Source organism: Cornus florida, unplaced genomic scaffold (genome assembly GCF_030987335.1).
Source record: "Cornus florida cultivar Cherokee Brave unplaced genomic scaffold, ASM3098733v1 CherokeeBrave_3.0.0_Hap2_Chr08, whole genome shotgun sequence".
Taxonomy (NCBI): domain Eukaryota; kingdom Viridiplantae; phylum Streptophyta; class Magnoliopsida; order Cornales; family Cornaceae; genus Cornus; species Cornus florida.
This window is the reverse complement of record NW_026775578.1, coordinates 82,249,416-82,273,565: the sequence shown is the minus strand read 5'-3', so window position 1 is coordinate 82,273,565 and position 24,150 is coordinate 82,249,416. Positions and strand designations below refer to the sequence as shown.

Below are 24,150 nucleotides of genomic sequence, written 5' to 3'. Positions count from 1 at the left end.
CTCTTCCAATTTGAACTTGCAAGATACTGAGAATCTCCCCACCCATACATCCAACCGAGACAACCATCCACAATCCCACATAACTAAGATACCACCCGAAGTACCTGTAGCATTCAAGACCTCCAATTCCACAAACCTTCCTCTCCACAAACTCCTAACCACCCCATCAGTAATGGATGCCAATTTTGTTTCTTGCAAACAAACAACTTGGGCCCCCCACTTCCTTAAAGCTACCTTTACCACCCTCCTTTTATTCGGATCGTTAAGACCATGAACATTCCAAGTAATAATTCGTAGTTTCATTAAAAACCAGATAAGATGATCTCCCCTCCTCCCATCGTCGAACTCTGACTCCTAGTCCTTCCCCTCTCCCTCACCACCCTTTTCTTCCCTTCATAATTAACTTTAGAGATAAGATTCTTGATCTCTTGTGCCTCTTTTCAGGATGATATTGGCCTCGTGTTCACTACCTCTTCAGTCACAGCTACCTCTCTTCGTTCCACTATATCTTGAAGAATGGATAGTGTCAAGTCACTGTTCCCCTCTGAAGAAACACCCAACAACTCATTAGCAGCTCCTATATTTTCAACCATCCAGTCCTTACCCAAGTTAACATTTGTGTCTGAACAACCAGGTCTCTCAATTGCCAATGGTTCCTCCTCTATCACTTCAGAAAAATCATTCTCCAGCCAAGGGACAAACTCATTGGAGCAGACTTGTTGGTTGGAAACCAGATCAGTAGCCACCTCTTCATCACAATCTCAGCCAAAATCAAATGACTCTGTAAATGAGTTAGAATCTGTATTGTAGTCTCCCATTCCACTACTCAATAAACTGAACAATTTATTCTCCTCAACCCCTACAGACGGCATGCAATTAAAGCCTTTTAAGGCTACATAAAGGCGGAGTTCTTTGAGCAAAGCCATAGCTGACTCATTAGACAGCTGAAAGTGAAGGTCTCTCCCCACGCGGACCAAACCCTGTCTGATGCGTCCTAAACTGCACAATTAAGTGAATCAGCTTGCCCCGAAGTGACAATTCCGCTGGCAGTCTTCCTATCTGTAGCCAACCCATACTCGTCTGCAGGTGCCGAAGGCACAACAGACAAAACTCTACTCTTCTCCATTGACATCTCAACATCGCCCCTCACCGCTCCACAAGAAAGAGAGGAAGAAGAAGGTGGTGTTGTAAGGGAGCTCTGAGGATGAATAACAGAGGACATACCTGGGTCAGTGGAGGTCCATTTCTGTTTATCTTTCCTCGACCATCTATAAACATGGCTGTTTCTGTGAAAATCCCGAGATGAGAGTCTAAAGCTGCTTCCCATTATCCGAGTAGTAGCTGGTAGGGACTTAATTGAAGCATCAGCGCAACACTGTAGATGACGAAAGGCCTTCTTGTCTGTTCTCACACCAGCCTCATCGGCACTAAATTTCATCCATCTCCTCTTCCCCGGTGAGTTCCAGAAATTCGCAGAGATAGCATGATGAGGACGACTTTGTAGATGATTGATAATGGGTTCAGTAGCTGGACTGGGCTTTGTGTTAATAAAAGAAATTGACATCTGTTTTTTTGGGCCCAGTGAACCTTTCTTTTTAAGTCATGTAATGGCCCATTACGTAACATAGCATTGCCTCGGCTGGGCTTAGACAACTGTGGGCTGGGCTTGTCATTGAGGAAGGAAATGGATAACTTATTGCTGGCCCCCCACATAACATTCCTTTTATTTGTAACTTGTGGTCCATGACTGACAAACGGCCCACTGTTCAGCCTAGAAGATACAAGCCCATACTTACGCCCATCTGAGTCCGCTGCATGAAAGGCTCTTGTGAAGCCACGTATTTGTCCACGTGGTTGATTACCTTCAAGGCGATCAAAACAAGGATTTGAATGGCGTTGATGATGGGTGTTATGCGCACGCCTCGGAGATCTGCCTTCCCCACTCGCAACCGGCGCGTTGGCAAACGCTCTTCTCTTTCCTTGAGAACTCAGTTGAGTCTGCAAATGCCGTTGACGTCCACCGTTGAACTCTCCATCAGACGTAAGGGGGGAAGCCTCACCAACCCCATAATAGGATTTTGGAAGGATGCAAGGTGAGGTTTCCTCAATCAAATTGATCTTAAAGGCCACTCGTTGGTCTTCTACAAAAACATAATCCGGCACCACAGCTCTGGCGGAGACATAAAGGAGAACTCGCTCGCCACTCGCTTGATCATCCGCTACCACACCTCTAAACCCTCTCCAATGGCTTCGAACAATTTGTGGCACCAGAGATGAATGGGCAACCCGAACAACACCACCCTTCGTAACTAGGGATGGCAATTTGACCAGCCCCCGCGGTTACCCGTCCCACCCCGCACCATTTTTGGTGGTTTTGGGGGACCGTTTTGCTTATTTGGGCGGGGATGGTTTGATGTAATAAAAACCCGCACGGGTTTGGTGCGGGGCGGGGGGAGGTCGCCCCGCCCTGTTTAGGTAGGCAAATTACTTAAGTACCCTTATTTCATTAGTATATATATTTCTCACTATATATTAAGTACCCTATATAACAATATTAAAGTAACAAATGAATTTGATTAAAAGGAAATTTGCAATGGTGAAGAATTGAAGATGAGGGGAAAAAAAAGAAAAAAAAAAGCAAATCTATTTCAACAATAAATAAATTTTGGTCTTAAATGGGGCGGGGCGGGTACCTGCGGGGGTAAAAATGTTAAACGGTTACGGGGATGGGGTGGAAAGTTCCCCTGTTTTTGCGGTTTTGGGCCGGGACGGGGGTGGGGTTTTTAAACGCTTGTGGGGGTGGGGTAGTGTACACCCGCCCAAACCCGCCCCCATTGCCATCCCTATTCGTAACCTAGCACGATCAACCATGGCTGAGCAACCCACCGCAAAGTCCCACTTGTCAATGTATAAGGAAGCTTCACCCCATCTCTTCCTCCCTCCATCCAAGACCCTGCGTGCTTCGACCTCCGATGGTAGACGGAACAAGAAAAGGCCGTTAGGTAGGGTTGAAATTTTTACTCCACACAAAATCTACCATGATTTCGTCGCCACTCCTCAATCCTTTTAGTACACCCCACATCACGATCAAAACGACTAACCAAGCAAGATTTCAAGACGGATTCACGTTCTGTAATACTCTGATGATCAACCCTAAGAACTACATCTCTATCAATTGAACAACTTTTGATATTCCCATGGAGATTAAGACATGGTAGGGTCGCTACTTTGAGATACGAACGTTGCATGGCCTGCAGAAACCAAAAATCCAACACCAGAAAAAGAAAAAAGAGAACGACAGACCCCAGAGTAGAAGACCCCGGCGTCAAAAAAGAGAAAGGTTGAGAGAAAAGTCAACCATTGGTCAATGAACAATTGGCATGCATTTAAGTAATTTGCTGTGGGTATCTCCTTGCCAGACAAAATATGTGAACTGATTGGAGCGAGTTTGGGTTTTAAGTCCAGATAAAAATTTTGCCACCCGAAACTCCTCCTTGTGCCGTTTTTGTTGTTCTATGTCTGCAGTCAATGGTTGGTAGACATTCCTTGGGGCCTTAGGGTACCCAAGTTTTTGTGTTTTGTTAGGGATGCGTTCCCCTTTTGAACGTTTTTTTTTAATGAATTATTTATTTATCAAAAAAGAAAAAAAAGTCAATGGTTGGTAGACATTCAATTCTTCCCACACGCCCTTTAGTTCTGAGTAATAATCTTCATAGAACGATCTCCTTGCTGGAGATTAAAAATATCCTGATACAACTGATAAATACGAGAAATGTTCTTCTTTGAAGAATACATGTCCCTAAGATTTTCCTAGATATCTTTGGCAGATTAGAGGAATGACACGTTGTTGAAGATCTCATGCTCCAAGCTGTTCCATAACCAAGTCATAATCTGAACATCTTCTTTTTTCCCAAGCCTCAATAATCTTTTCATCACTAGTGGGTTTGGTTGATTTAAGATAGAACAGTTTTCCTCGAGCCCGTAAGAACACCTCTACGGCTCGAGACCATTGAAGATAGTTCGAGCCTTTCAGTTTGGTGCTGGTGATTGACCCAAGAAGATGGGATTCCTTAGTATCCATCACAATAGTTGCCGAACAAATGAGATATAGTGGCGAGCGGGAGCCGAGATAGATTTCCCTTTTGATACCATGTTGAAAGACAGAGAGAGAGAATATATGAAAACATATCTGTTATTGAGTGAGTAATACAATCATACAATGGTTTCTATATAGGAGAAGTTACGGGAGTAGGTGCGTGGAGAATAAGTAAACCCTATACATAGTAATTTTATATATGGTAATGAGGGATAGGTGACAATTCATACAATACTAATTGTACACGTGTGACAACTCATACAATACTAACTGTGCACGTGTGACAACTGATACAATGCTGTACAACAGTTGTCAATGAAGCTTGCTGGCTCTGGTTTCACTTCATCTTCATGTTCAATAGAAATACTTATTCTACTTTGTTGGGGAAATTTGCGCAATTGTAGTCATATGGTAAGCATCTGGTAATGCTTGATTGTTCAGGTGGTTTTATGTCCTGGTTTTAATTGCTTTGCCATTATGTTCCAATCATGAAGTCTTGGTTTTAAGGTACTGTGGATTGCATCTGTGCCTTTATAATTTTGCTGAACTCTTTTAGTATCCTATATTAGGAGACATGACATCGATTTAGTCTACTTGTTTTTATACTTGGTAGGACATTCAATTTAATCGACATGCCTTGAACATCCATAGAATCATATTTTCTTTGGTTTGGAATGACAATGATTTATTTTAGTATCTTTTGCCATAAGGTAGAGCCAAATCAAGAGTTCCAAGGGTTGGTATGTGAAGGAGCTAATGTTCTTCCTGTGAAGTTTGTAGAGGATGCTTTTCGTGGTGGATATGGTACGTTTCTTTTCTTTTTTCTTTTATTTTTCCCAAATGCACATGCAAGCCTGTTATTGAATTCACCCGACTCAATAATTACCCATTTTGGGATCGTCCAGTGCCAAAGTCACTGAATGGGTAAGTCACCAATCCCTAAAATGTGTGTGTGTTATATCATTTGTATATATATATATATATATATTGAATTAGTAGATTTCCATATTGTCGATTTTGGTGTCAAGTTATGCAGGAAAAGTGGTAAACATCAGGCGCCTGGATGAAGTAATAAACTCCATTAATGATTGGTACATGGAACGGGGTCTTTTTGGCTTGGTTAGTGCTTTATATATAATACCTTATATTTTTGTGCTCTAGATTTTTTTTGCTTCGATGCGAAGTACAATAATTGAACTTGTTTTGTGCCCACAATTTAGTTATGTTAATGGTGGGTATCACTATCACAGGTTTCAGATATCGAGATTCTATCTGGGGGTATCATTAGGTTACAAGTTGCAGAAGCTGAGGTGAACAATATCTCTATCCGTTCCCTTGATAGGAAGACGTAAGAACTTGCCTTTTGTTTTATAAGTTCTTAATTGATTGTGAGGTTATATTATATATTTTAATTAATTGTGAACACCAGTAACATTAGCAGAACATTTTGCCTAATATAAATTGCTTCGCTGATATCTCAGTGGTGAGCCAACTGTAGGGAAGACAAGGCCTGAAACAATACTTCGGCAACTTACCACCAAGAAGGGACAGGTATTTGTGTTGACAGTACCATTTTGCTTAAACCTATGATGTTAGTATTTATTTTGAGGTGGAGTTGTACATGTTGACATTCTGTAGTGATATTGTTTCTCTTGCTATATAGAATGAGGCTCTGCTATTAAGGATTTCTTTAGCTCTCATGTAACCTTACATTTCTTTTTTATATGTTATTGCTTCTTAGAGGAAGGAGGGTCATTTGTGTTTTGTCATTCGCTTGCTGAAGTTCATCATCATTCTCCAGTCTTTAAATTGATGAGCTTGGACATCTGTGTTCTCTCTCTTGTCATCAAGTACATGCCTTGACAATTTATCCATTTTTATCACTGTCGCTACTTTCATAAATGTGTTAATGCAGCTAAAAATTAAAAATTTAGTATTTGACAATTTGTATTTTTTTTGAAGTTGCAAATTCATTTGAATTTTGTGTATCCATCTGTTGAATTGATTTTAAAAGGTAAACTTTCTTAGAAAGCGTAATGATTTTTTTTTTTTTTTTTGATAGATAAGAAAGATTTCATTAAAACACTCAAAGGGGGAGCGAACCCAAAAAAACAACTGCCAACCATGGCGACACCATAGCTTTAAGCTATCAACAAAATCCAAAAGACAACGACATACAATCCCGCCCATTTACCCAAAAGAATAAAGAAGAAAGTATACTATACTTAATAGCCCAAATAGGAGACTCCCCACCCTCAAAGTATCTCCTATTTCTCTCTCGCCACAAGCCCCACCATATACACAGGGGAGTAGCCCTCCAAGCATCTCTGACTCATCTCTCCACTGTACACCCTCTCCAAGTCTCATGCAAGTTGACCGTAGATTCTGAGAGCACCCATGGATTACCAAACGCAACCGAAAACAAAAAACCAAACATCCCTTGCCACTGAGCAATGAATAAGAAGATGGTTGACAGATTCCCCCGTCTTCTTACACATGTAACACCTGTTAACCACAACATGCCTCCTCCTCCTAAGATTATCAATGATGGGGGCTGAATGCTGATTGATCAACCTTTTCCCCCCCAAAGGATCAGGAAGTACTTACCTGAAGTTTTACCCTGCCACAAACTGTTGAGACTTGAACTCGTGAATGGATAAAGATATTAGAATACAATTATAGGTGTATATAGTTGGAATATTTGTCTAGTCAGTTGTCTGACTTTATATTTCCATTCTATGTTTCATTTCACTTTTATTTATTTCTGTTTTAGCAACCTGATATTCATCATAAACATTTGTTCAATGACACTCGTAGGAAAAAAAAAAAAAACTGTACAATGTACAAAATAATGCTGATATAATGGCTTGTGCCCTTGACCCAGGTTGAACTTATTGGTTATTTATCTACAAGGATGATTAAAGCATTTCTATAGATGCATCTTTCCTTGTTTTAAAAAGTAATTTTATTGTGTCTATTGATAAACCAAATCGAAGAATGTCTTGATAGAAGAAGTCGATGAGTATGTTTTTGCACGTCTTTGGGGGTTGTGAGAGCAAGAGCATAGAAATGTGGTTAACTTATGAGCTCTTAATCCCATTTAGATATACCGTTCTAACATGATATCCATAATCAAGTACTTTAAATTGAAATATGCAGTGGCTTATTGGAAAATAATGTGCTTTACTTGAACGTGTGTTTGAGACTTCTTGGATATTTGGTGTGGGGATCAACTATTATCTCGCACATTTCCCAGATTATAAAATATTGCAGTTGACAAACATGCTTACGTGATTGATTGTTATCGGCTTGATAATAGTGGAATTACGTGGAATGTGCACTTTCGGCGGTTATTTTAGGACTGGGAGTTGAACGAGGTGAGTATTTTTCTGGACCAATTGTATCGGCAGGAAGGAATTGGTAGGGGGCATGACAATTTGATATGGATTCCCTCTTCTCACGGTTGTTTTGAAGTAAGATCTTTGTTCTTATGCCTGTTTAATTTGTTAGCTTTGTCTTCCCGTGGAAAACTATATGGCGCTCTTCGGCACCTACTAGGGTGGCATTCTTTGTGTGGACAGCTGTGTAGGGTCAGATTCTGACGATTGATAATTTGAGGAAGAGGGGAAATTGTATTGTTAATTGGTGTTGCCTTTGTAAGCAAGATGGGGAATCTGTTAATCATCTTCTTATGCATTACCCTGTGGCGTACGATTGTTGGAATCTTATTCTTGGATTGTTTGGCATGTGTTGGGTAATGCCACGTTCTACTAAGGATTTGATTTATGCCTGGAAAGGATGTCGCATGAGCAGAGGTGTGCGCGATTTTTGGCGAAATGTCCCACATTGCGTATGGTGGAGCATCTGGAAGGAGAGAAACAGTAGAATGTTTGAAGGGAAAGAGTAGTCTACGGCGACACTAAAACTTATTATTATTTGCTCTCTCTTTAGTTATGTGAAGAGGAGTTCTTGCTCTTCTTCTGATGCTTTAATTTCTTTTCTGGATTCGTTGGGGCCTTAGTCCCCGATTATTGTTCTAGGGACTCGTTCCCCTTTTGAACGCTTTTTTAATTTATTTTTACTTATAAAAAAAAAAAAAATTTGAAGTATATAATTTCATCATTGAGGAGTGATTTTTTTCAAGGTTCTAGTACCACAAATTATTTAAGATCTCACTTATAAAAAAAAATTATGTAATTTCCCTCACTAAACACACACACACACACACGCATAAGGGTTCATTTGCCTTTTTTTTTTATAAGTTAGAATATATTAGAAGGCATTCAAAAGGGGAACGCATTTGAAAGGCTATACAAGGGCCAAAGTTAGAGAAAGGTCCTACGGACCTAAAGAACCCAAAAAATCTACAATCTCCTCTATAGATTTACAATTTCTCCCTATCACCCAACTAAAAAGAACTAATAATAAGAAATTTCAAAGCCCGAATGGAAGATTCCGCCCCATCAAAAGATCTTCTATTCCGCTCCTTCCATATACGCACCAAACACAAAGGGGAACTGCCCTCCAAAAATCATGGGCGTGGGCCCCCACGCTGCAGCCTTTCCAAGCGTTAATCAAATCCCTCGAAATCCGAGGCATAACCCATTGGACACAGAACAAACCAAAAATAAGGCATCACCTGTTGTGAGCCACGGGGCAATGCAAAAGAAGCTTTTCCACACACTCACCATCCCCTCTTACACAATCAGCACCAATTGACAATAATCTGTCTTCTCTTTCTTAGATTATCCATGGTCAAAATCTTACCCCAAACTACAGTCCAAACAAAGAAGGCCACTATGAGGGAAATCAGAACCATTGAAGACAAGGAACAAAACACGGACCTTGAACCTCCTTAGGAGAGGGCACCCAAAATAAAAGTGAGAGCCTCTACCATCCACTTCCTGTCTATACAAAAGATCCAGTACATCAAAAACATTGTCCAACCCCCAATCTTGGAAGTAACGCCGAAATCGCACATCCCACGTGAGCCTACCGCTATCAAGCCTAGAATTGTTGGCAACCAGGGCATGTTTATCAATGGTAATCCTGAAAAGTCTGGGAAAAGAACAAGCCAACGGGCGATCGCCACACCATAAATCCTTTCAGAACCAAACGCCCCTGCCATCCCGTGCTCTGAATCTGATGTGTTTAGAAAATTTATCCCATCCTTTCCGAATGAATTTCCGAACACCTACACCTCCAGACTCCAGTGGTTAGAGGACAACCCCCCCCTCTCTTCCCCAAAACGGCACGAAATAACCCTCCTCCAAAGTCGATGACGTTCGCTTCTGATTCTCCACAACCACTTACCAAGGAGAGCCCTGTTGAAAGGGACCAGCCTCCTAATGCCTAGACCACCCAATTGAATAGGCTTGCACACTTGCTTCCAGCGGAAAAGATGATACTTGAACTCCTCCCCTCGACCACCCTAAAGGAAGTTTTGTTGAAGTCTTTCAATCTTCTAGCTACAAAGGAAGGAATGTGAAAGAGAGAGGAAGTATGCAGGGGGACTCGACAACGTACTCTTCATGAGAGTAACCTTCCGGCCCTTCGAAAAATACTGCATCTTTCACCCAACCAGCCTTTTCTCAAACTGCTCAATCATAAGATCCCAACCTCCCACCCTCCTCGACAGAGTACCCAAAGGCAGGCCCAAATAAGAGATAGGAAGTAAGCTCACCCAACACCTGAGAACTGCAGCAAGAGAAGCAATATACTGAACCTCTCCCACAAGGACAAGCGCGCTCTTTCCCACATTAACTTTTAGACTGGATACTGCCTAAAAGCAAAGCAGAACACACCTATCTCAACCAGGACACATCAGCATCACTAAAAACCAAGGTATCATCCGCAAACAGTAAATGGGAGATCTACACATGATGAACCGAATCTCTACCCACCCTGAAACCCCTGATAAATCCCAAATCCATTGCCCTTTTCAACAACTTACTAAGGGCCTCCATAACAATGATGAACAAAGATGAAGATAGAGGATCCCCTATCTTAAGCCCCTAGAATTGCAGATCCAGCAAGAAGCTACCATTACTTAGCCTGGAATCCACACACTCGCTCGCAATAAGAGTGGAATCCAGAATGTGCCGGCCACCAACTAAAACGTTCAGGGACTTTGAAATGACACCATCCGAAACTTCCCTCAATCCCAGAGTAAGGACTTTAGAAATAAGCTTATAAATGCACCCCACAAGACTTTTTGATCTAAAGTACTGGACATCAGAAGCTCCACCCTTCTCAGGAATGAGGTAAGTGAAAGATGCATTCAGCGTTTTCTCAAACCGCCCATGAGAATGGAACTCATCAAAAGTGCTCATCACCTCACTCCTAACCACATCCTAGCTCTCTAACAAAAATCTCATGGTAAATCCATCCTGACCGGAGCTTTGTCACCATTATAGCTCTTCAATGCCTTCAACACTTCCTCCTCAAAAAAAGGAATTCCATCACCGAAATTGAGTCAAAGTGAAGGCCACCAAGCCGGGGTCTCCAACCGTTAGTCTTAGAGTAGAGCTTCTGATAGTAGGAAGCAATCCCCTTACACAACTCTACCCTATCCACGCAGATCCTCCCAATATGTTTGCAGGCCTATTAAAAACTTCGTATTGCGGTCTCCCTCTTTAAGCCATAATGCCTGGGATTTTTGTTGCCACGAAATCTCCTCCATAATAGCAAACTTCACCTGACAATCTGCTCTCCAAATGTGCCGAGTCTCCACAATACCACCTGCCCCCTCAACTGATCAATCTCAACACATTAAGTTATAGCCCTATTCTTCCTCCACTCTAAGTTCCTAAACACCTCCTTACTCCATCATTTAAGCTCATTCAAGAGACAAAGCTTCCCAGCCAAAACAAAACTCTAGGTGCCAACCACCGTAGCCTCCTCCCACTAAGACCAAACTCTCCCCTGAAAATCCTAATCTTTAAGCCATATATTCTCAAAGCTGAACGGGGTGCGTTGAGATATCAATCCCCCACAATCCAAGACCAACGGGATATGGTCAGAGGTCACCCTAGCCAAAGCTGCCTCAACAACATCCTGGAATTTCTCCTCTCAATCCATAGAAATCAAGAATCTGTCCAGCTGGGAGAGAGTGGGCGATTTCTTACTGATGAACCAAGGAAAGACCGCGCCCTCTAACGGAATGTCAATAAGATGGTGGCCATTAATGAACTTCGAGAACTGCATCATAGCCACACACCATCTCCCACCCGTAGATCTCTTTGTCGGGGACCTAACCACATTGAAATCCCCACCCACACACCATGGAAGAGACCACAACCCTTCACAAGACTGAGCTGCTCCGAGAACAAATGTCTCTCCTCCTCATCCATCGGCCATAAACCCTGGGAAAAGCCCATTTAAAACCGTCCTCCTCCAAAACGAAGGCACATGAAATAGAGAACCTTCCTCTCCAAGTGTCCACCCTTGATGGCCATCTCCTATCCCACGTGACGAGGATGCCTCTGGAAGGCCTTGTAGCGTCCAATGCCTCCCACTCAACAAACCTGCCTCCCCAAAGGCTCCTAACCACCCTATTCGACATCGAAGCAAACCTTCGTTTCTGGTATGGCTGCAACTCGGGTGGGTTGGGCACTCATCTCGGGCTCAGCCCATATAGAAAATCTTCAGCCCAAGCCCGCCTTAAGCCCGAGTCGAGCTGCCCAAACCCAGCCCATACATAACTAGTCTAGCCCGAGCCCACACCATGAGCCCACCTTAGAAGAATTTATGTGTAAAAAATACAACAATTTATGCTGGTCTCAGAACTTGAAGTTGAAACCTTCAGCAAAAATCCCAAGCACACTACCAACTTGGCTACCACACTCTTGTGATTTAAGTATAGTTATATATAATATTTTCGGGCTCGGGTTGGGATTCGGGCTTCATTTATATCAACCTAAGCCCAGACTGAATTGAATTCAAGCTCAAAATATATAGCCCAGGCCCAAACCGAAATTAGAAAAACATTGCCCAAGCCCACAAAATTTTGGGCTGGGCTCGGGTTATTTCAGGTTGGGCTGGCCCGAGTTGCAGCCCTAGTTTCTGGTAAACAAACCACATGAGCCCCCAACTTCACCACCTTCCTCTTATCTGGGTCATTGAGACTGCGGTCATTCCATAAATAATTCGGAGCTTCATGAGAAAACAATGTCTTTCACCTCCCCTTTGCCCCTCCCTCTATCCCTCACACTTCCCCTTTCCCTCACCAACCCATCCGTCCCCTCATATTTGACATAAGAAATGAGATTTCTCACCTCCTTCTCCCTTTCCAAGAAGGGGGGTTCATCTTTCTTCTACCCCCCTTTTTCTCTAGGCTTCTTCTTCAACTCCCCTTCTCTCCTCTCCATCGTCGCATGAAGAATCGACAAAGCCTGTTCTTTGTTGCCCTCAGAAGAGACACCCAACAGTTCACTATTGACACCAATATTCTCTTTCACCTACTCCTTACCTAAGTCAACATATTCCTGCCTCTTTACATCCATCTCCATACCTTTCTGGCTCACCACAGCCAGAGGATAAACCACCCCCAATTTTGGATGACCCTCCTCTGCCCACAAAATCAAGTCAAGAGGCCCTACCGCCGAGGGTGATTTGAATGTCCTTGCCAACACACACTGTCATCTTCTCGGAACTCCCAGTCAAACCATCCGTCTGGGGTCTCATACAGTCCCTCCAACCGACCTACAATGCCCAGAACCCTCAGCCCTCCGAATGCGAGACTCTGATAGTCTCCCCAAATCCCTACCAGAAGAAGAAGACTGAGCATTACAAGAAAAATCCGAGAGGAATCTAGAGTCCCCCATGCTAGTCAGGTCATCGCCTCGGTCAAAATCTGTCCCAGTCGACACAGCAGATGTCACATCCCTTTCTGACAGCCCAGAACACCCATATCTGATCTGAGCCTTCTCAGTCACCTCTTCCTCTGATACCGCCTCCACTACAGGCTGACGATTGAGAGAAGGTATGTTTGATGTGGGTTGTAGTGACAAAGAATGCCATGGATCCTTTGCTATGATACAAAATTTATGTAGGGTGGATGGAAACAGAGGTGAGATAGAGAAGAGGAGAGATGAGAGAGGCTAGAGAAGGAGAGGGAGGAGAAGAGAAGGTGAATTTAGGGGGAGTAAACTTGAACTCATTTCAATATTCAATCTCAAATAATAACTATCTATATGAGTTACATTTATGCTTATTTATAGGCATCAAAAGCTTGCTTAACAAAGAAGTTTGGCACCAAAAGCTTCCTTAACAACTAAGAAAACTTAGTAATTAAGTAAACACAAAATATCCTCGTAAAAAATGCAGAAGTATCTCTGCAAAACATTACTACAAACAACCAGTAATCATTATCTGATTGCAGCCTTAGGGTGGTGCACGTTCGCAGGCTAGCCTTAGGGTCTTCATCAGTTTCTGATATTGATTATCATTGACAATTGAGGCTTGGGACTAGCTTAAGGTGGAAAAATGGTTAGGCTCTTCTCACAAGGTGAAGGTGAAGGAACAAACTTTTTTAGTGTGATTCATTTGATTAGATTTGATGTGTTTTTCCCTAAATTTCATTCCAATGGTAAAGATGGTGGTGATGGGTTCATAGGTGTGGCGGTGTTGATAGCAGTGGCCATGAATAGAGTGGGAAAATCGACGACCAAATCTGGGCGATTTTGGTCTTAAGCTTATGGTGTCAAAACTAGCAACTGCTCCCTTTTCCTGTTTAGCCATTGCTTCATTACTCCGCCCCCCCTCTGTGGATGCCCTGCTCCACCTCCTCCGACGGGTGCTGGCCATGCTGCTGCTCCATCTCTATACTTTTGTTCTTAGATTATATATTCGTGTGTGTCTATATATATATATATATATATATATATTCATATTAATTAATAATATTTAGTTATCAATAATAATAATAATAATAATGTAAATATGTGTATCTTTTATCAAATCAAGGGTAGTTTTCATATTAATTAATAATATTTAGTTATCAATAATAATAATAATAATAATGTAAATATATGTATCTTTTATCAAATCAAGGGTAGTCTCACTAATTTCACATTGGACAATTAGGGTAAAAATGTCTCTGCATAATATGAATTGGGTGGCTCGGGACATTTGGGCCATGCTCTTGGGCATGCTTGGGGTTCTTTGGGTCATGCCTCTGTCTCCGAGGAGTTTAATGGAGGCTTGGAGAGGATGTACAATAGGTTCCCAAGCTCGAGACTTTTGGAGGGTGGCGCCTGTGTGTATTTGGTGGAGCTTGTGGAAGGAACGAAATAGGAGATCCTTTGATAGTGAGGGGACTCCTATAGGGGTGCTTGCTTAGTTCAAAATTTTGTTGAGTTTATGGGAGATTGTAAATCTATGGGGGAGATGGTGTATTTTTTTGAACATAATGAGAGACTAGGGACCCTATTTGGTCCTTGTGTAGTTTTTGTGGGATGCCCTCCCCGCTTGAGTGCATGTTTCTATGAATCTTATTAAAAAAGAGCAAAATTGGATTTGTAAAAGTCTCAAGGATGCCCTCCCCTTGCCCTAATGGTCACTAACGGTCAGGGCAAGGGGGAATCAGTTACTAAAAGGTAAATGTCAAGGGAGGTCTGTGTTATTATGAGAGCAAGAGGGGATGTCCCTGTAATATTGACAAGCCTTAGGGGAGGCAAGTGTATTTTGCCCAAAAAGAAATAAAAGGTGGACCTTCTCCATAATAGCAAGTAGTGACAAATCTTCTAGAATACATAATATGATGTGGGAGTGTACTTGGGTTGCATCCTTGGTATGTTTAGTTTCAGTGTTATTTGGTTTCTGATGTATGGCATATAAGGCCTAAACACGTCACAAAAAATACTACAAAATCGTGGTTGAGGGTGACTTGTAGGGCTGTAGATGAACCGAGCTAGTCGAGCTTTGGAGTGTTCAGGCTCGGCACGCCAAACTTAGATACTTGCTTGGGCTCGACGTGTTTGGATGAGCTTGGTTCAACTTGAGCTTGTTTTTGTATAAAATACACGTATAAACACATATATTCACAATGACATGTATACAAACCCATAAACATCTTCAAGCATATAAATTTATATATATATATATATATATAAAATATAAAATATATGTTATATGTACGTAGGTGTAGAGTGATTTCTCTTTTGATATATATATATCTCTTTGTTGACCTCTGATTTCTCATCCACCACCGTTGCAAGCTTTCTGTCGGCAAGGATGGCAGTGCACTTCAGTCTCTTATTCTTTGTAGTTGAAGCAAAGATGAAAGGGAAAGAGTGAGGAAGAGATGAAAGGTATAATAGATTTGGTAGAACTCTACAAACTGATTTGAAAGTGCTGAGATGGAGATATATTTGTGAGAACGATGAACTTGGGACATGGCTGGGATGTGGGTGACGATTGTTAGGGCTTCTAGAGCTGTAATCACTCATTTTGTAGGTTTATCATAACCGTTGGATTTTATTGCAATCTAATGGTTCATACTTCATAGGTTATGTGTTGGTTATGTGTTTATTAATATTATGGGCCTTGGGCACGATGTCTCGAAATATATTTGAGTTTGGTCTAAACTTACGAGTTATGACATATGGGCTAACTTTAAATATGTGGGGCCTAGTATACGACCTTGTTCAAGAGCCTAATGAGTTGGGCTCAGCATCATTCCAGCTTGGCTCGTTTACTAAACGAGCCCGAAAATTGAGCTAGGGCTCGGCTCAATGAACAACCTGAGCTTTTAACAAGCCAAGTTCAGGCTGTTCGTGAACAACTTGGTCCATTTGCAGCCCTAACGACCTGACTCATTTATAATGGAATTCAATGACAAGAAGTAAGTGCTTCCAGCTGCTTTACTTGGTTCTTGTTATGGTGGCTGTGTTGGCATGGCAGAAGTGAGCAAAAAGTGACGTAGACATGTCATTTTCCAGATAAATTGAAAAAGGGGATACTTTTGGATTCAGGGGAATGATTTTACTCCAGGCTGGGCCTAACTCTGAACTGCACCTTATTCTAGTCATATACTTCCGTGGGGTTGTAGGGAATTTTTCTTACCGACTGTAGGCTCAAGTGGAGGAAATGTGATGTTTCAAGTTGGGCAACTAATCTTTCTCTTGATAGCAATCAAACTCTTTCATAAGTTCCTGCTTTCACATCTGGCATAACATCATATGTACTTTATTTATCTTGTGTCCTTACATGTCCATTTGAATGTTTACCATGTCAACGTGTCCGTGGCATGTCATATAATGCATTCTATGTTTGTGTGCATGCAAAAGAGTGAGGTTTCAAGGAAGAGAGATGCAGCATTATTATTTTTGTGAGTATACATACATATGCAGATACATACGTATTCATATATATGCATTGGTTTATATTTAGTGTCCTTAATTCTTTTCTTCTTGTTGTTTTTATTGTTTTTCTTTCTTTTTTCTCCACCGTTATGTTCATATTGTATATGTACGACATAGGTCAGGTGGAGTTGTGTTAAGTGATAGTAAAACATCAATATTCTCTGTAGTTCTCTTTGAAATAGTTCTCTTTGAAAACAATTAAAGACTAAATTCAATACTGGTTATTGCCTTCTTTAACATTCTTGGTACTCTTTTTTTTTTTTTTTTAGTCAGGCAAGTACTCACACACTTTTTGGCCACGCCCAGCTTGAACCCCTCCCCTCCGAATGGGGAGGCTACACCATTGGTAGTTTCAACCTTGAATGCAGTGTCGCTTTATATACATCGATGCAAAGTTTTGCTTCCATTTGCATTGCTATGTCCATAAGACGAAGCTTTAATGTAGTAACTCCATGTCTTTGTGATACAATAAACTGAAATACTTGGCTACTTTTGAATTTAATAGATGATCTGTTAATGTGACCTTTTTTATTTTAATTTTTTTCTATTCAGGATAAAAAGTGACCTTTTTCTGATATTGGAGTTATGAATTAATTCTATTCCCATTGATATGACCTTAGTGGTGTTTGGATGGAATTATATCATTTGTCACTGAGCTTATTACACTGGTTTTGGTGGTTTCATTTTCTTACTAGTAGGAGTTATATACTTGGAATTGATATTCTTTTACGTAGGTCTACAGTATGCTTCAAGGAAAAAGGGATGTGGAGACTGTGTTAACAATGGGCATCATGGAAGATGTTAGTATTGTTCCCCAACCTGCTGGAGGTAATATGACGTGCCCATCATGCGTGCAATAAATGAAATGATATGCTTTTCTGTATATTATTTTTCTGTTTTTGCAGTTTTTCTTTGAGCACACTCCCTTTTGAGCACTTTATCATCATCATCATCATCGTTCTTTCCTTTTGAGCATTTCTTTAATGCAATTTAACTGATAAAAAAAGTGTTTATATATATCTGCGTGTATTCTTCATCTATCTACTGGTGTTTTAACTAAAAGTCCTGTTGCCACATTTCAGATACTGGTAAGGTTGATTTGACAATGAATGTTGTTGAGCGTGTAAGCGGAGGCTTCTCTGCTGGTGGTGGAATTTCTAGTGGGTATGTGGTGTTACAGATTTACAATCACTGATACATTTGATTTAAATTACTGACTTTACATTTATATGTGTGGTATCTGCAGCAATAATTACTTTGTGATTGTCCCTTTTGTAGGATAACGAGCGGCCCTCTATCGGGACTCATTGGAAGGTAAAATACTATTATAAGCAGTGCTTTGACGAGGGTGCCACCTCATCGCAGCTTTTTCCTGCTATTGCGTTTTGGTGGCACAGTAGCCATATTTTCTAGTTTTTTATTCTTCAACCTTCCTCCCTACTCCTTTTTTGGAAATGTGCTAGTTGTACCTTTTGCATGGGTGATGGTTTAATTTGCCCTAAAGTACCGAGGGTAGTTTGATGAATTGTCTTTGTGCCAATGCAGTGCCAAAATTTTCTTGTTTTTTCTAATGTTGTTTATTATGGTCAAATACTTACTTGATTCACTGTTTTTACTTATTTGTCCGTAATAACATGAAAAAATAAAATCAATCATTGGTAATGATGAATTCAAAACTCAAAGGAGATTAAAAGAATTTAAGTGTTCACATAAATTAAATACCTGATGCATGCCGATCCTTTTGTAATTGAAAGTTCCCTTTGTTATCAACGATCTTCCAATGGTAAGGATAATAACTGCAATCTCTTTGTATTACTAACTTGGCACGATCCATAGACTCATAAAGGTAACCTGCAGTTGGTTTCTCATCTATATTAACTAATCTTAATACTTCCACAAGTGGCTCTTGAACTTCACATATTTCAGTACCACTCTTTCGGAAGTCTTTCCTTAAAATGATCTTCCTCACCTCACAAGAAGCACCACTCTTTAGTCTTCCAAAGCTTGAGTTCTTCTATTCATCTGATACAAACGTTTTCCTGAGGACCTATTGGATTCTCTGGATTGTTAGAAAGTTGGTGGTAAATATATAAATACGAGGTAGTTAGTCGTTTGCTTCCCTTGCTCAAATGTTTCTGCAAAACTTTTTTTCTTCTTTTCATTTTCCATATCTTCTATCTTTATTTTTTTGGTAAGTAAGAATGTATTAGAAAGCGTTCAAAAGGGGAACGCATTCCAGGAACTATACAACGGCAAAAGCCACAGAGAGGATCCTAAGGACCCAAGGAACCCAAAAATTCAGCGATTTCCTCTATAGATGTACATTATCTCCCTAACTCCAACTAAAAAGCGAACTAATAATAAGAAATTTCAAGGCCCCAATGGAGGATTCCTCTCCATCAAAAGATCTTTTATTCCGCTCCCTCCAAAGGCACCACTAAACGCGAAGCGGGATTGCCCTCCAAAAAACCCGGACGTGGCCCCCCCAGCGCGGCCTCTCCAAGCATCAATCAAGTCCCTAGAAGACCGAGGCATAACCCATTGGACTCCAAACAACCCAAAAATAAGGCTCCAACACTTGTGAGCTACGGGGAAATGCAAAAGAAGGTGATCCACCAACTCTCCATCCCTTTTACACAAGGTCAACATATCTTCTATCATAAGGTCAATGCAATAAGCTGCACAAGCTGACCAGTATAAATTCTTCCAAGCAGCTTTAAATGCACTCTCCTTATCCTTCACTACCTTTACAACATTACTTTCAACAATCTCCTCAACAGCTTCATTTATCAACCCAATTTAAAAAATTAGCATCCCATTGTCCTCGAATGATTTTATGTATTCCTCGGTCTTTTGCATTTGCCATTTAAAATCTCTCTCTGCAAGCTCATGCCAGTGGGCAGCTTAGCTCCGGGCCCTAACTCGCAATATCAATCATAGGCTGGGCATAGCGACTATATATATATATATATAATATTTTTTTTTTCAGAAACAGAGTTTGCCAACTGCATTCCCCAACTTATCTCTCTTATTCTTCTTCCTCGTCTCATTAATCTTTGGCTGTGGAGGTTTTACTTCTCTGATGTACATCCATTGCCCTCAACCTAGCCTTAAGTGAATCCAAATCAATCCACTGTCTGTCAGTCCCTCCAAGATCCTGTGACTCATACTCACAAGTCAAGCGTGTGTTGGGTGGTGAGGGAACTTGACCCCTGAGTTATATTATTAGGATTATCTTTCCATGTCTTTAAGCCACGCTTACTGCTAGAAGAAAAATTTTGAAGTCAAAAATTATTCTTAAAATCTTGGAAGTTCTTAGAAGTTAGAAACTGAACTTTTGGATGGCCTACCAAGCAATTTTTTGGCTTATGATATTTCTTCGTTATCTAATCAAAATAACCATCAACAGAAAGGTAACCAAATGTGATGTAGGACAAGGGAGAAGCCTTAAATAGTTAAGAACTAAAGAGTTCAGAGGCTGAAAGTCCAAAGAACTAGGGCTGAAATGTGGAGGTTTGATAGTAGAAATGTAGAAAAACAAAGGAGAAGTGGGTGGAAATTCAAATAAACAGATTGGTAGAGAGAAAGGATTGAAAACAAGAAAAAACCTATTGGAATCACTCCAACAGGGCCTAGGTATCACACCTAGCTAGAGAAGGCCTCGCACCCTCATAATTTGTGAATCACTCACCAAGAAACCTCAAAGGATATTTTTATTCATTCATTGACTTCCTCACCAAGATTACATTGTACCCCTTTTATAACATTCTGTGAGTGCAGCTCATTACCCTTGGAGTACCCCATAATTAAAGTAATCAAAAGTTGACTCTATTACATAGTAAAATTGATCACCCCATAATTGAGGTAATCAATGCTTACCTAATAGCATAATTAAAGTAAATAAAAGTTGACCGGATCTCCCAATTATTCCAAACTCCATGTGGACCCATATTATCTAGCTTATGCCAGCTCGAGCCTTAGAATCCTCCATTTTGCACCTTTTATACACCTTTAAAAATTTCTGCCATTGATCTCCATCAATTCTCCCCGGCTTGGAAAAACTCGACTCCGTCGAGTTAAAGGGATGAAATCATGAAATTGCTCATAAAGGCCGGGAGCCAAGTACTGGAACTCACTATCTGCTACCCATGTACAATAAAAAAGTGGACTGCCCTTCCATGTGACTAGGAACTTCTGATAATCACTCTGAAAATCAGCTCGTGTCTTGTGCCTCTCATTGCTTATCGCAATCTTCCTTTGAACTTCAGCATGAATATTCTAGAGATGCTTATTAAAAGCATCAGCTTCTGCACTAGGGCGTGCCTCAATTGGTAAAATGACTAAATCAATTGGCTTCCTAGGACGTAAATCTGTCACAAGTTCCAAGGGCCTGCGCCCAGTGGTCTTGTTTACAGATCTGTTATATGCAAATTCAGCTATAGGAATATTCTGGTCCCAACTAGGAATATGGTCACCAAGAAAACGAAGCAAGTCACCCAAGCTTCCAAGAAATAACCTCAGTTTGGCCATCGATATGTGGGTGAAAAGAACAAGAAAATTTCAGCCTTGTATTCAGCAACTTCAATAATTTGCGCCAAAAATAACTCAAATTTCACATCGCGAGCAGAAACAATTGTGTTGTGCAACCCATGAAGTCAGACAATGTCTTGGAAAAAAGGATTGGCAATGTAGACAACATCAGAAGTCTTAGAACACGAGGAAATGTGCCATTTCTGAAAAACGATTCACAACAATAGATATAGCATCATGTCCTACACTAGTTCTAGGCAAGCCAAGAAGAAAAGCATCTCTTGACTCACGATCCTCGTGATTCTCTATCATTCCAACTTCCACACCTGGGTTTCTTTTTGCAATGTTAACATGCTAGCAAAGAACATGCTTTAAGTTATCATTCAACGCAAATTTCTTGCATAGAAGCTCCTCATCTGCGGTATTGTTTACGAGTATCACAACATGGTTTTGGTGAGAATGACACTGATCAACAATGTCAGCAATCACCTCTTGCTTTGTGCCCCCTTGATTCTGAGCATCCAAGGCACCCAGTCTTTCCATTAATCAATCTGTTAGTCTTGAGCATTTAGAATCCCTGCCAAGCTGAGTCCAGAAGCATTGGATTGAAGAGAGGCTTGAACAGCTTCCTCAGATGGTGAAGCAAGGAGAACCACTGGCTGGATTTGTGGTGGAGTAAGCAACGGGACACGATTTTCCTCTCGTGGTCGAAATTCTACTCCAACAGCCTTCAGATAATTATGTGCAGCATAGTACTGAGCATATCTTCCCCTGAGCCCCCCAAAGCTTCACTGAAGTACCATTTATCCAAGCCACTTTGAAAGGTTGTGGATGTGGTTGGATCGAAAGCTTTAGGCGCTCAACCGTGGCTATGGAGACAACACGCTTTCAGCCACCGCCATTAATAATACGCTTCCGAGGTTGGTTTCCACTTTTTTTGTTTTTGATAAATAAAACGTATTAGAAAGTGTTCAAAAAGGGAACGCATCCCAAGAGACATACAAGATACCAAACAAAAAGCCCTATGAACGCAACAAACCCAAAAAGTCCACAATCTCATCTAAAGATATACAATTTCTCTCCATCACCAAACTAAAAAGAGAACTAATAATAGCAAATTTCAGCGCCCCAATGGAGGTTTCCTCCCCATCAAAAGATCTTTTGTTTCGCTCTTTCCAGATGCTCCACCATACACAAAGGGGGGTCACCCTCCAACAAACACGAGCATGGGCCCCCACCCTTTCGCCCCTCCAAATGTCAATCAAATCCCTTGAAGACCGAGGCATAACCCAATGGATGCCAAAAAGACCAAAAATAAGACTCCAGCAATCATAAGTCGAGGTTGGTTTCCACAACGAACTTGCATCTGAAAATTAGAGTTAAGCCGCCAATCTTCGTCTTCAACTTCAGGGTCTTCAATGATTTGGGCCGTGGAAAGTTTGAGATGCTCAACCATGGCTGTGGAGACAACATTTGGGCTGCTACCGCCATCAATAATAGGCTTCCGAGATTTGTTTCCACAAAGAAATTGCATTTGAAAATTAGATGTGAGTCGCCCATCTTCGCCATCAACTTTAGGGTCTTCAAGGATTTGCTTCACAACGAAGATGGAGGAGACATTTTCTTCATATTCTTCCAGATGATCAGTGTTGTACGTTTCATCATCAAGCAGGTACTTATTGTCCTTGCTAGCCATCGTACTCTTTCCTTCAAGATCAAGCCATTTTATAGAAAGATGGATTTGATCCACCATTTGGCAGCATAGTTGTTGTGCGTGTGCTGCAAGTTCCATCACTCGACTTTGTAATATCTCCAGCGGCATCACGTGGCTCATGATGATTCACCTCTAAAGTTTTTTTTGGAAACTCCAACATAGGATGTAGTGGTGGATCTGCCTTCAAACTACATCATTGCTAAGGGTTTAAAGGTTGTTGCTGCTCCCGGTTTCTGCCATCGTTAGTACCAAATGCAGAACCTCGTTCAAGGGCTGCCGATTTGTTAAAAGGCTGCGAAATTCGAGCTCCTATCTTATCGCATCGAGCGTTCAGCCTTGTCCCAAAATATGTGATAGCAACTCAATCTCCTGATTGTTATCCAATATTTCATTGCCCGATTGAGTAAACATAATGTCCACTTAGGCTCTGATACCAAAAACTGTTGTAGGACAAGGGAGAAGCCTTAAATTGTTAAGATCTAAAGAGTTCAGAGGCTGAAAGTCCAAAGAACTAGGGCTGAAATTTGGAGGTTCAATGGTAGAAATGTAGATAAACAAAGGAGAAGTGGGTGGAAATTCAAATAATCAGATTGGTAGAGAGAGGGGATTGAAAACAAGAAAAAACCTATTAGAATCACTCCAACAGGGCCTAGGCCTTCATACCTAGAGAAGGCTTCACCCCCTCAGAATGTGTGAATCACTCATAAAGAAACCTTAAAGGATATTTTTATTCATTCATTGACTTTCTCACCAAGATTACATTGTACCCCCTTTTATAACATTCTGTGGAGTTTATCACCATGGAAGACAGGCGGTGGGCTTTCAGACTTTTGTTGACAGAAGAGATCTGTCCTTCTCTTGTGGCGACTTCAAATTCTTACGATGTGAGTGGTAGGAGGAGACCCCGAGTGATTTCGGATAGGAAGGCTCGAGCGCTACGATGGCCTAGAGGTGGTCTTTGTGCTTCGCTGGGCAGATTATGGATTGTCATGATGGTCTTTCCCAAGAACAGGCGAGCAGATCTAGGGGTGATACACGTGGTTGGTGTTCATGGCCCTCTCGTTGTCAATGCAAGACAGCTGTGGGCGCACGTAATTATGCATGTGAGCATGTGGGACATTTGAATTCTGATAAGGATGGGCCTGGGCCACACTATGGGGCGGTAGGGACTAAATGTTACAATTGGGTCTTAGTCCAAGCCCAAGCCTATTAAGTTTGTTGGGTCATCCTCTTTAGCTGAGCTGTATCCGACCAAACCCAACTCACTTGGGTTAAGATCGTTGGCTAGGCTTATTTTAAGCCTGCGCCCAGATTGGGCAAGTTTAGAGGGGATAGAGTGCTTTCACCTGTGGTAGAGGTGGGGTCTGAGGATGAGGTGGTTGACTCGGATTTGAATGGATGTGGGTTTGTTGGGCTGTCAGAAAGGGATGGGATGGCCAGTGTTG

At 41.3% G+C, this 24,150-nt stretch overlaps 1 protein-coding gene across 2 annotated transcripts in view; it reads left to right on the top strand.

Moving 5' to 3' along the window:
• The window catches only part of LOC132268211 (outer envelope protein 80, chloroplastic), a 51,181-nt gene that overhangs the window by 11,079 nt on the left and 15,952 nt on the right, over window positions 1–24,150 (top strand). For both annotated transcript variants that reach the window (XM_059769005.1, XM_059769004.1), the window contains exons 2-8: window positions 4,807–4,900; window positions 5,133–5,215; window positions 5,347–5,444; window positions 5,578–5,647; window positions 17,196–17,289; window positions 17,544–17,625; window positions 17,740–17,775. In XM_059769005.1, coding sequence (XP_059624988.1) covers window positions 4,807–4,900; window positions 5,133–5,215; window positions 5,347–5,444; window positions 5,578–5,647; window positions 17,196–17,289; window positions 17,544–17,625; window positions 17,740–17,775 — 557 coding nt within the window. The remainder of the gene's footprint in view (window positions 1–4,806; window positions 4,901–5,132; window positions 5,216–5,346; window positions 5,445–5,577; window positions 5,648–17,195; window positions 17,290–17,543; window positions 17,626–17,739; window positions 17,776–24,150) is intronic.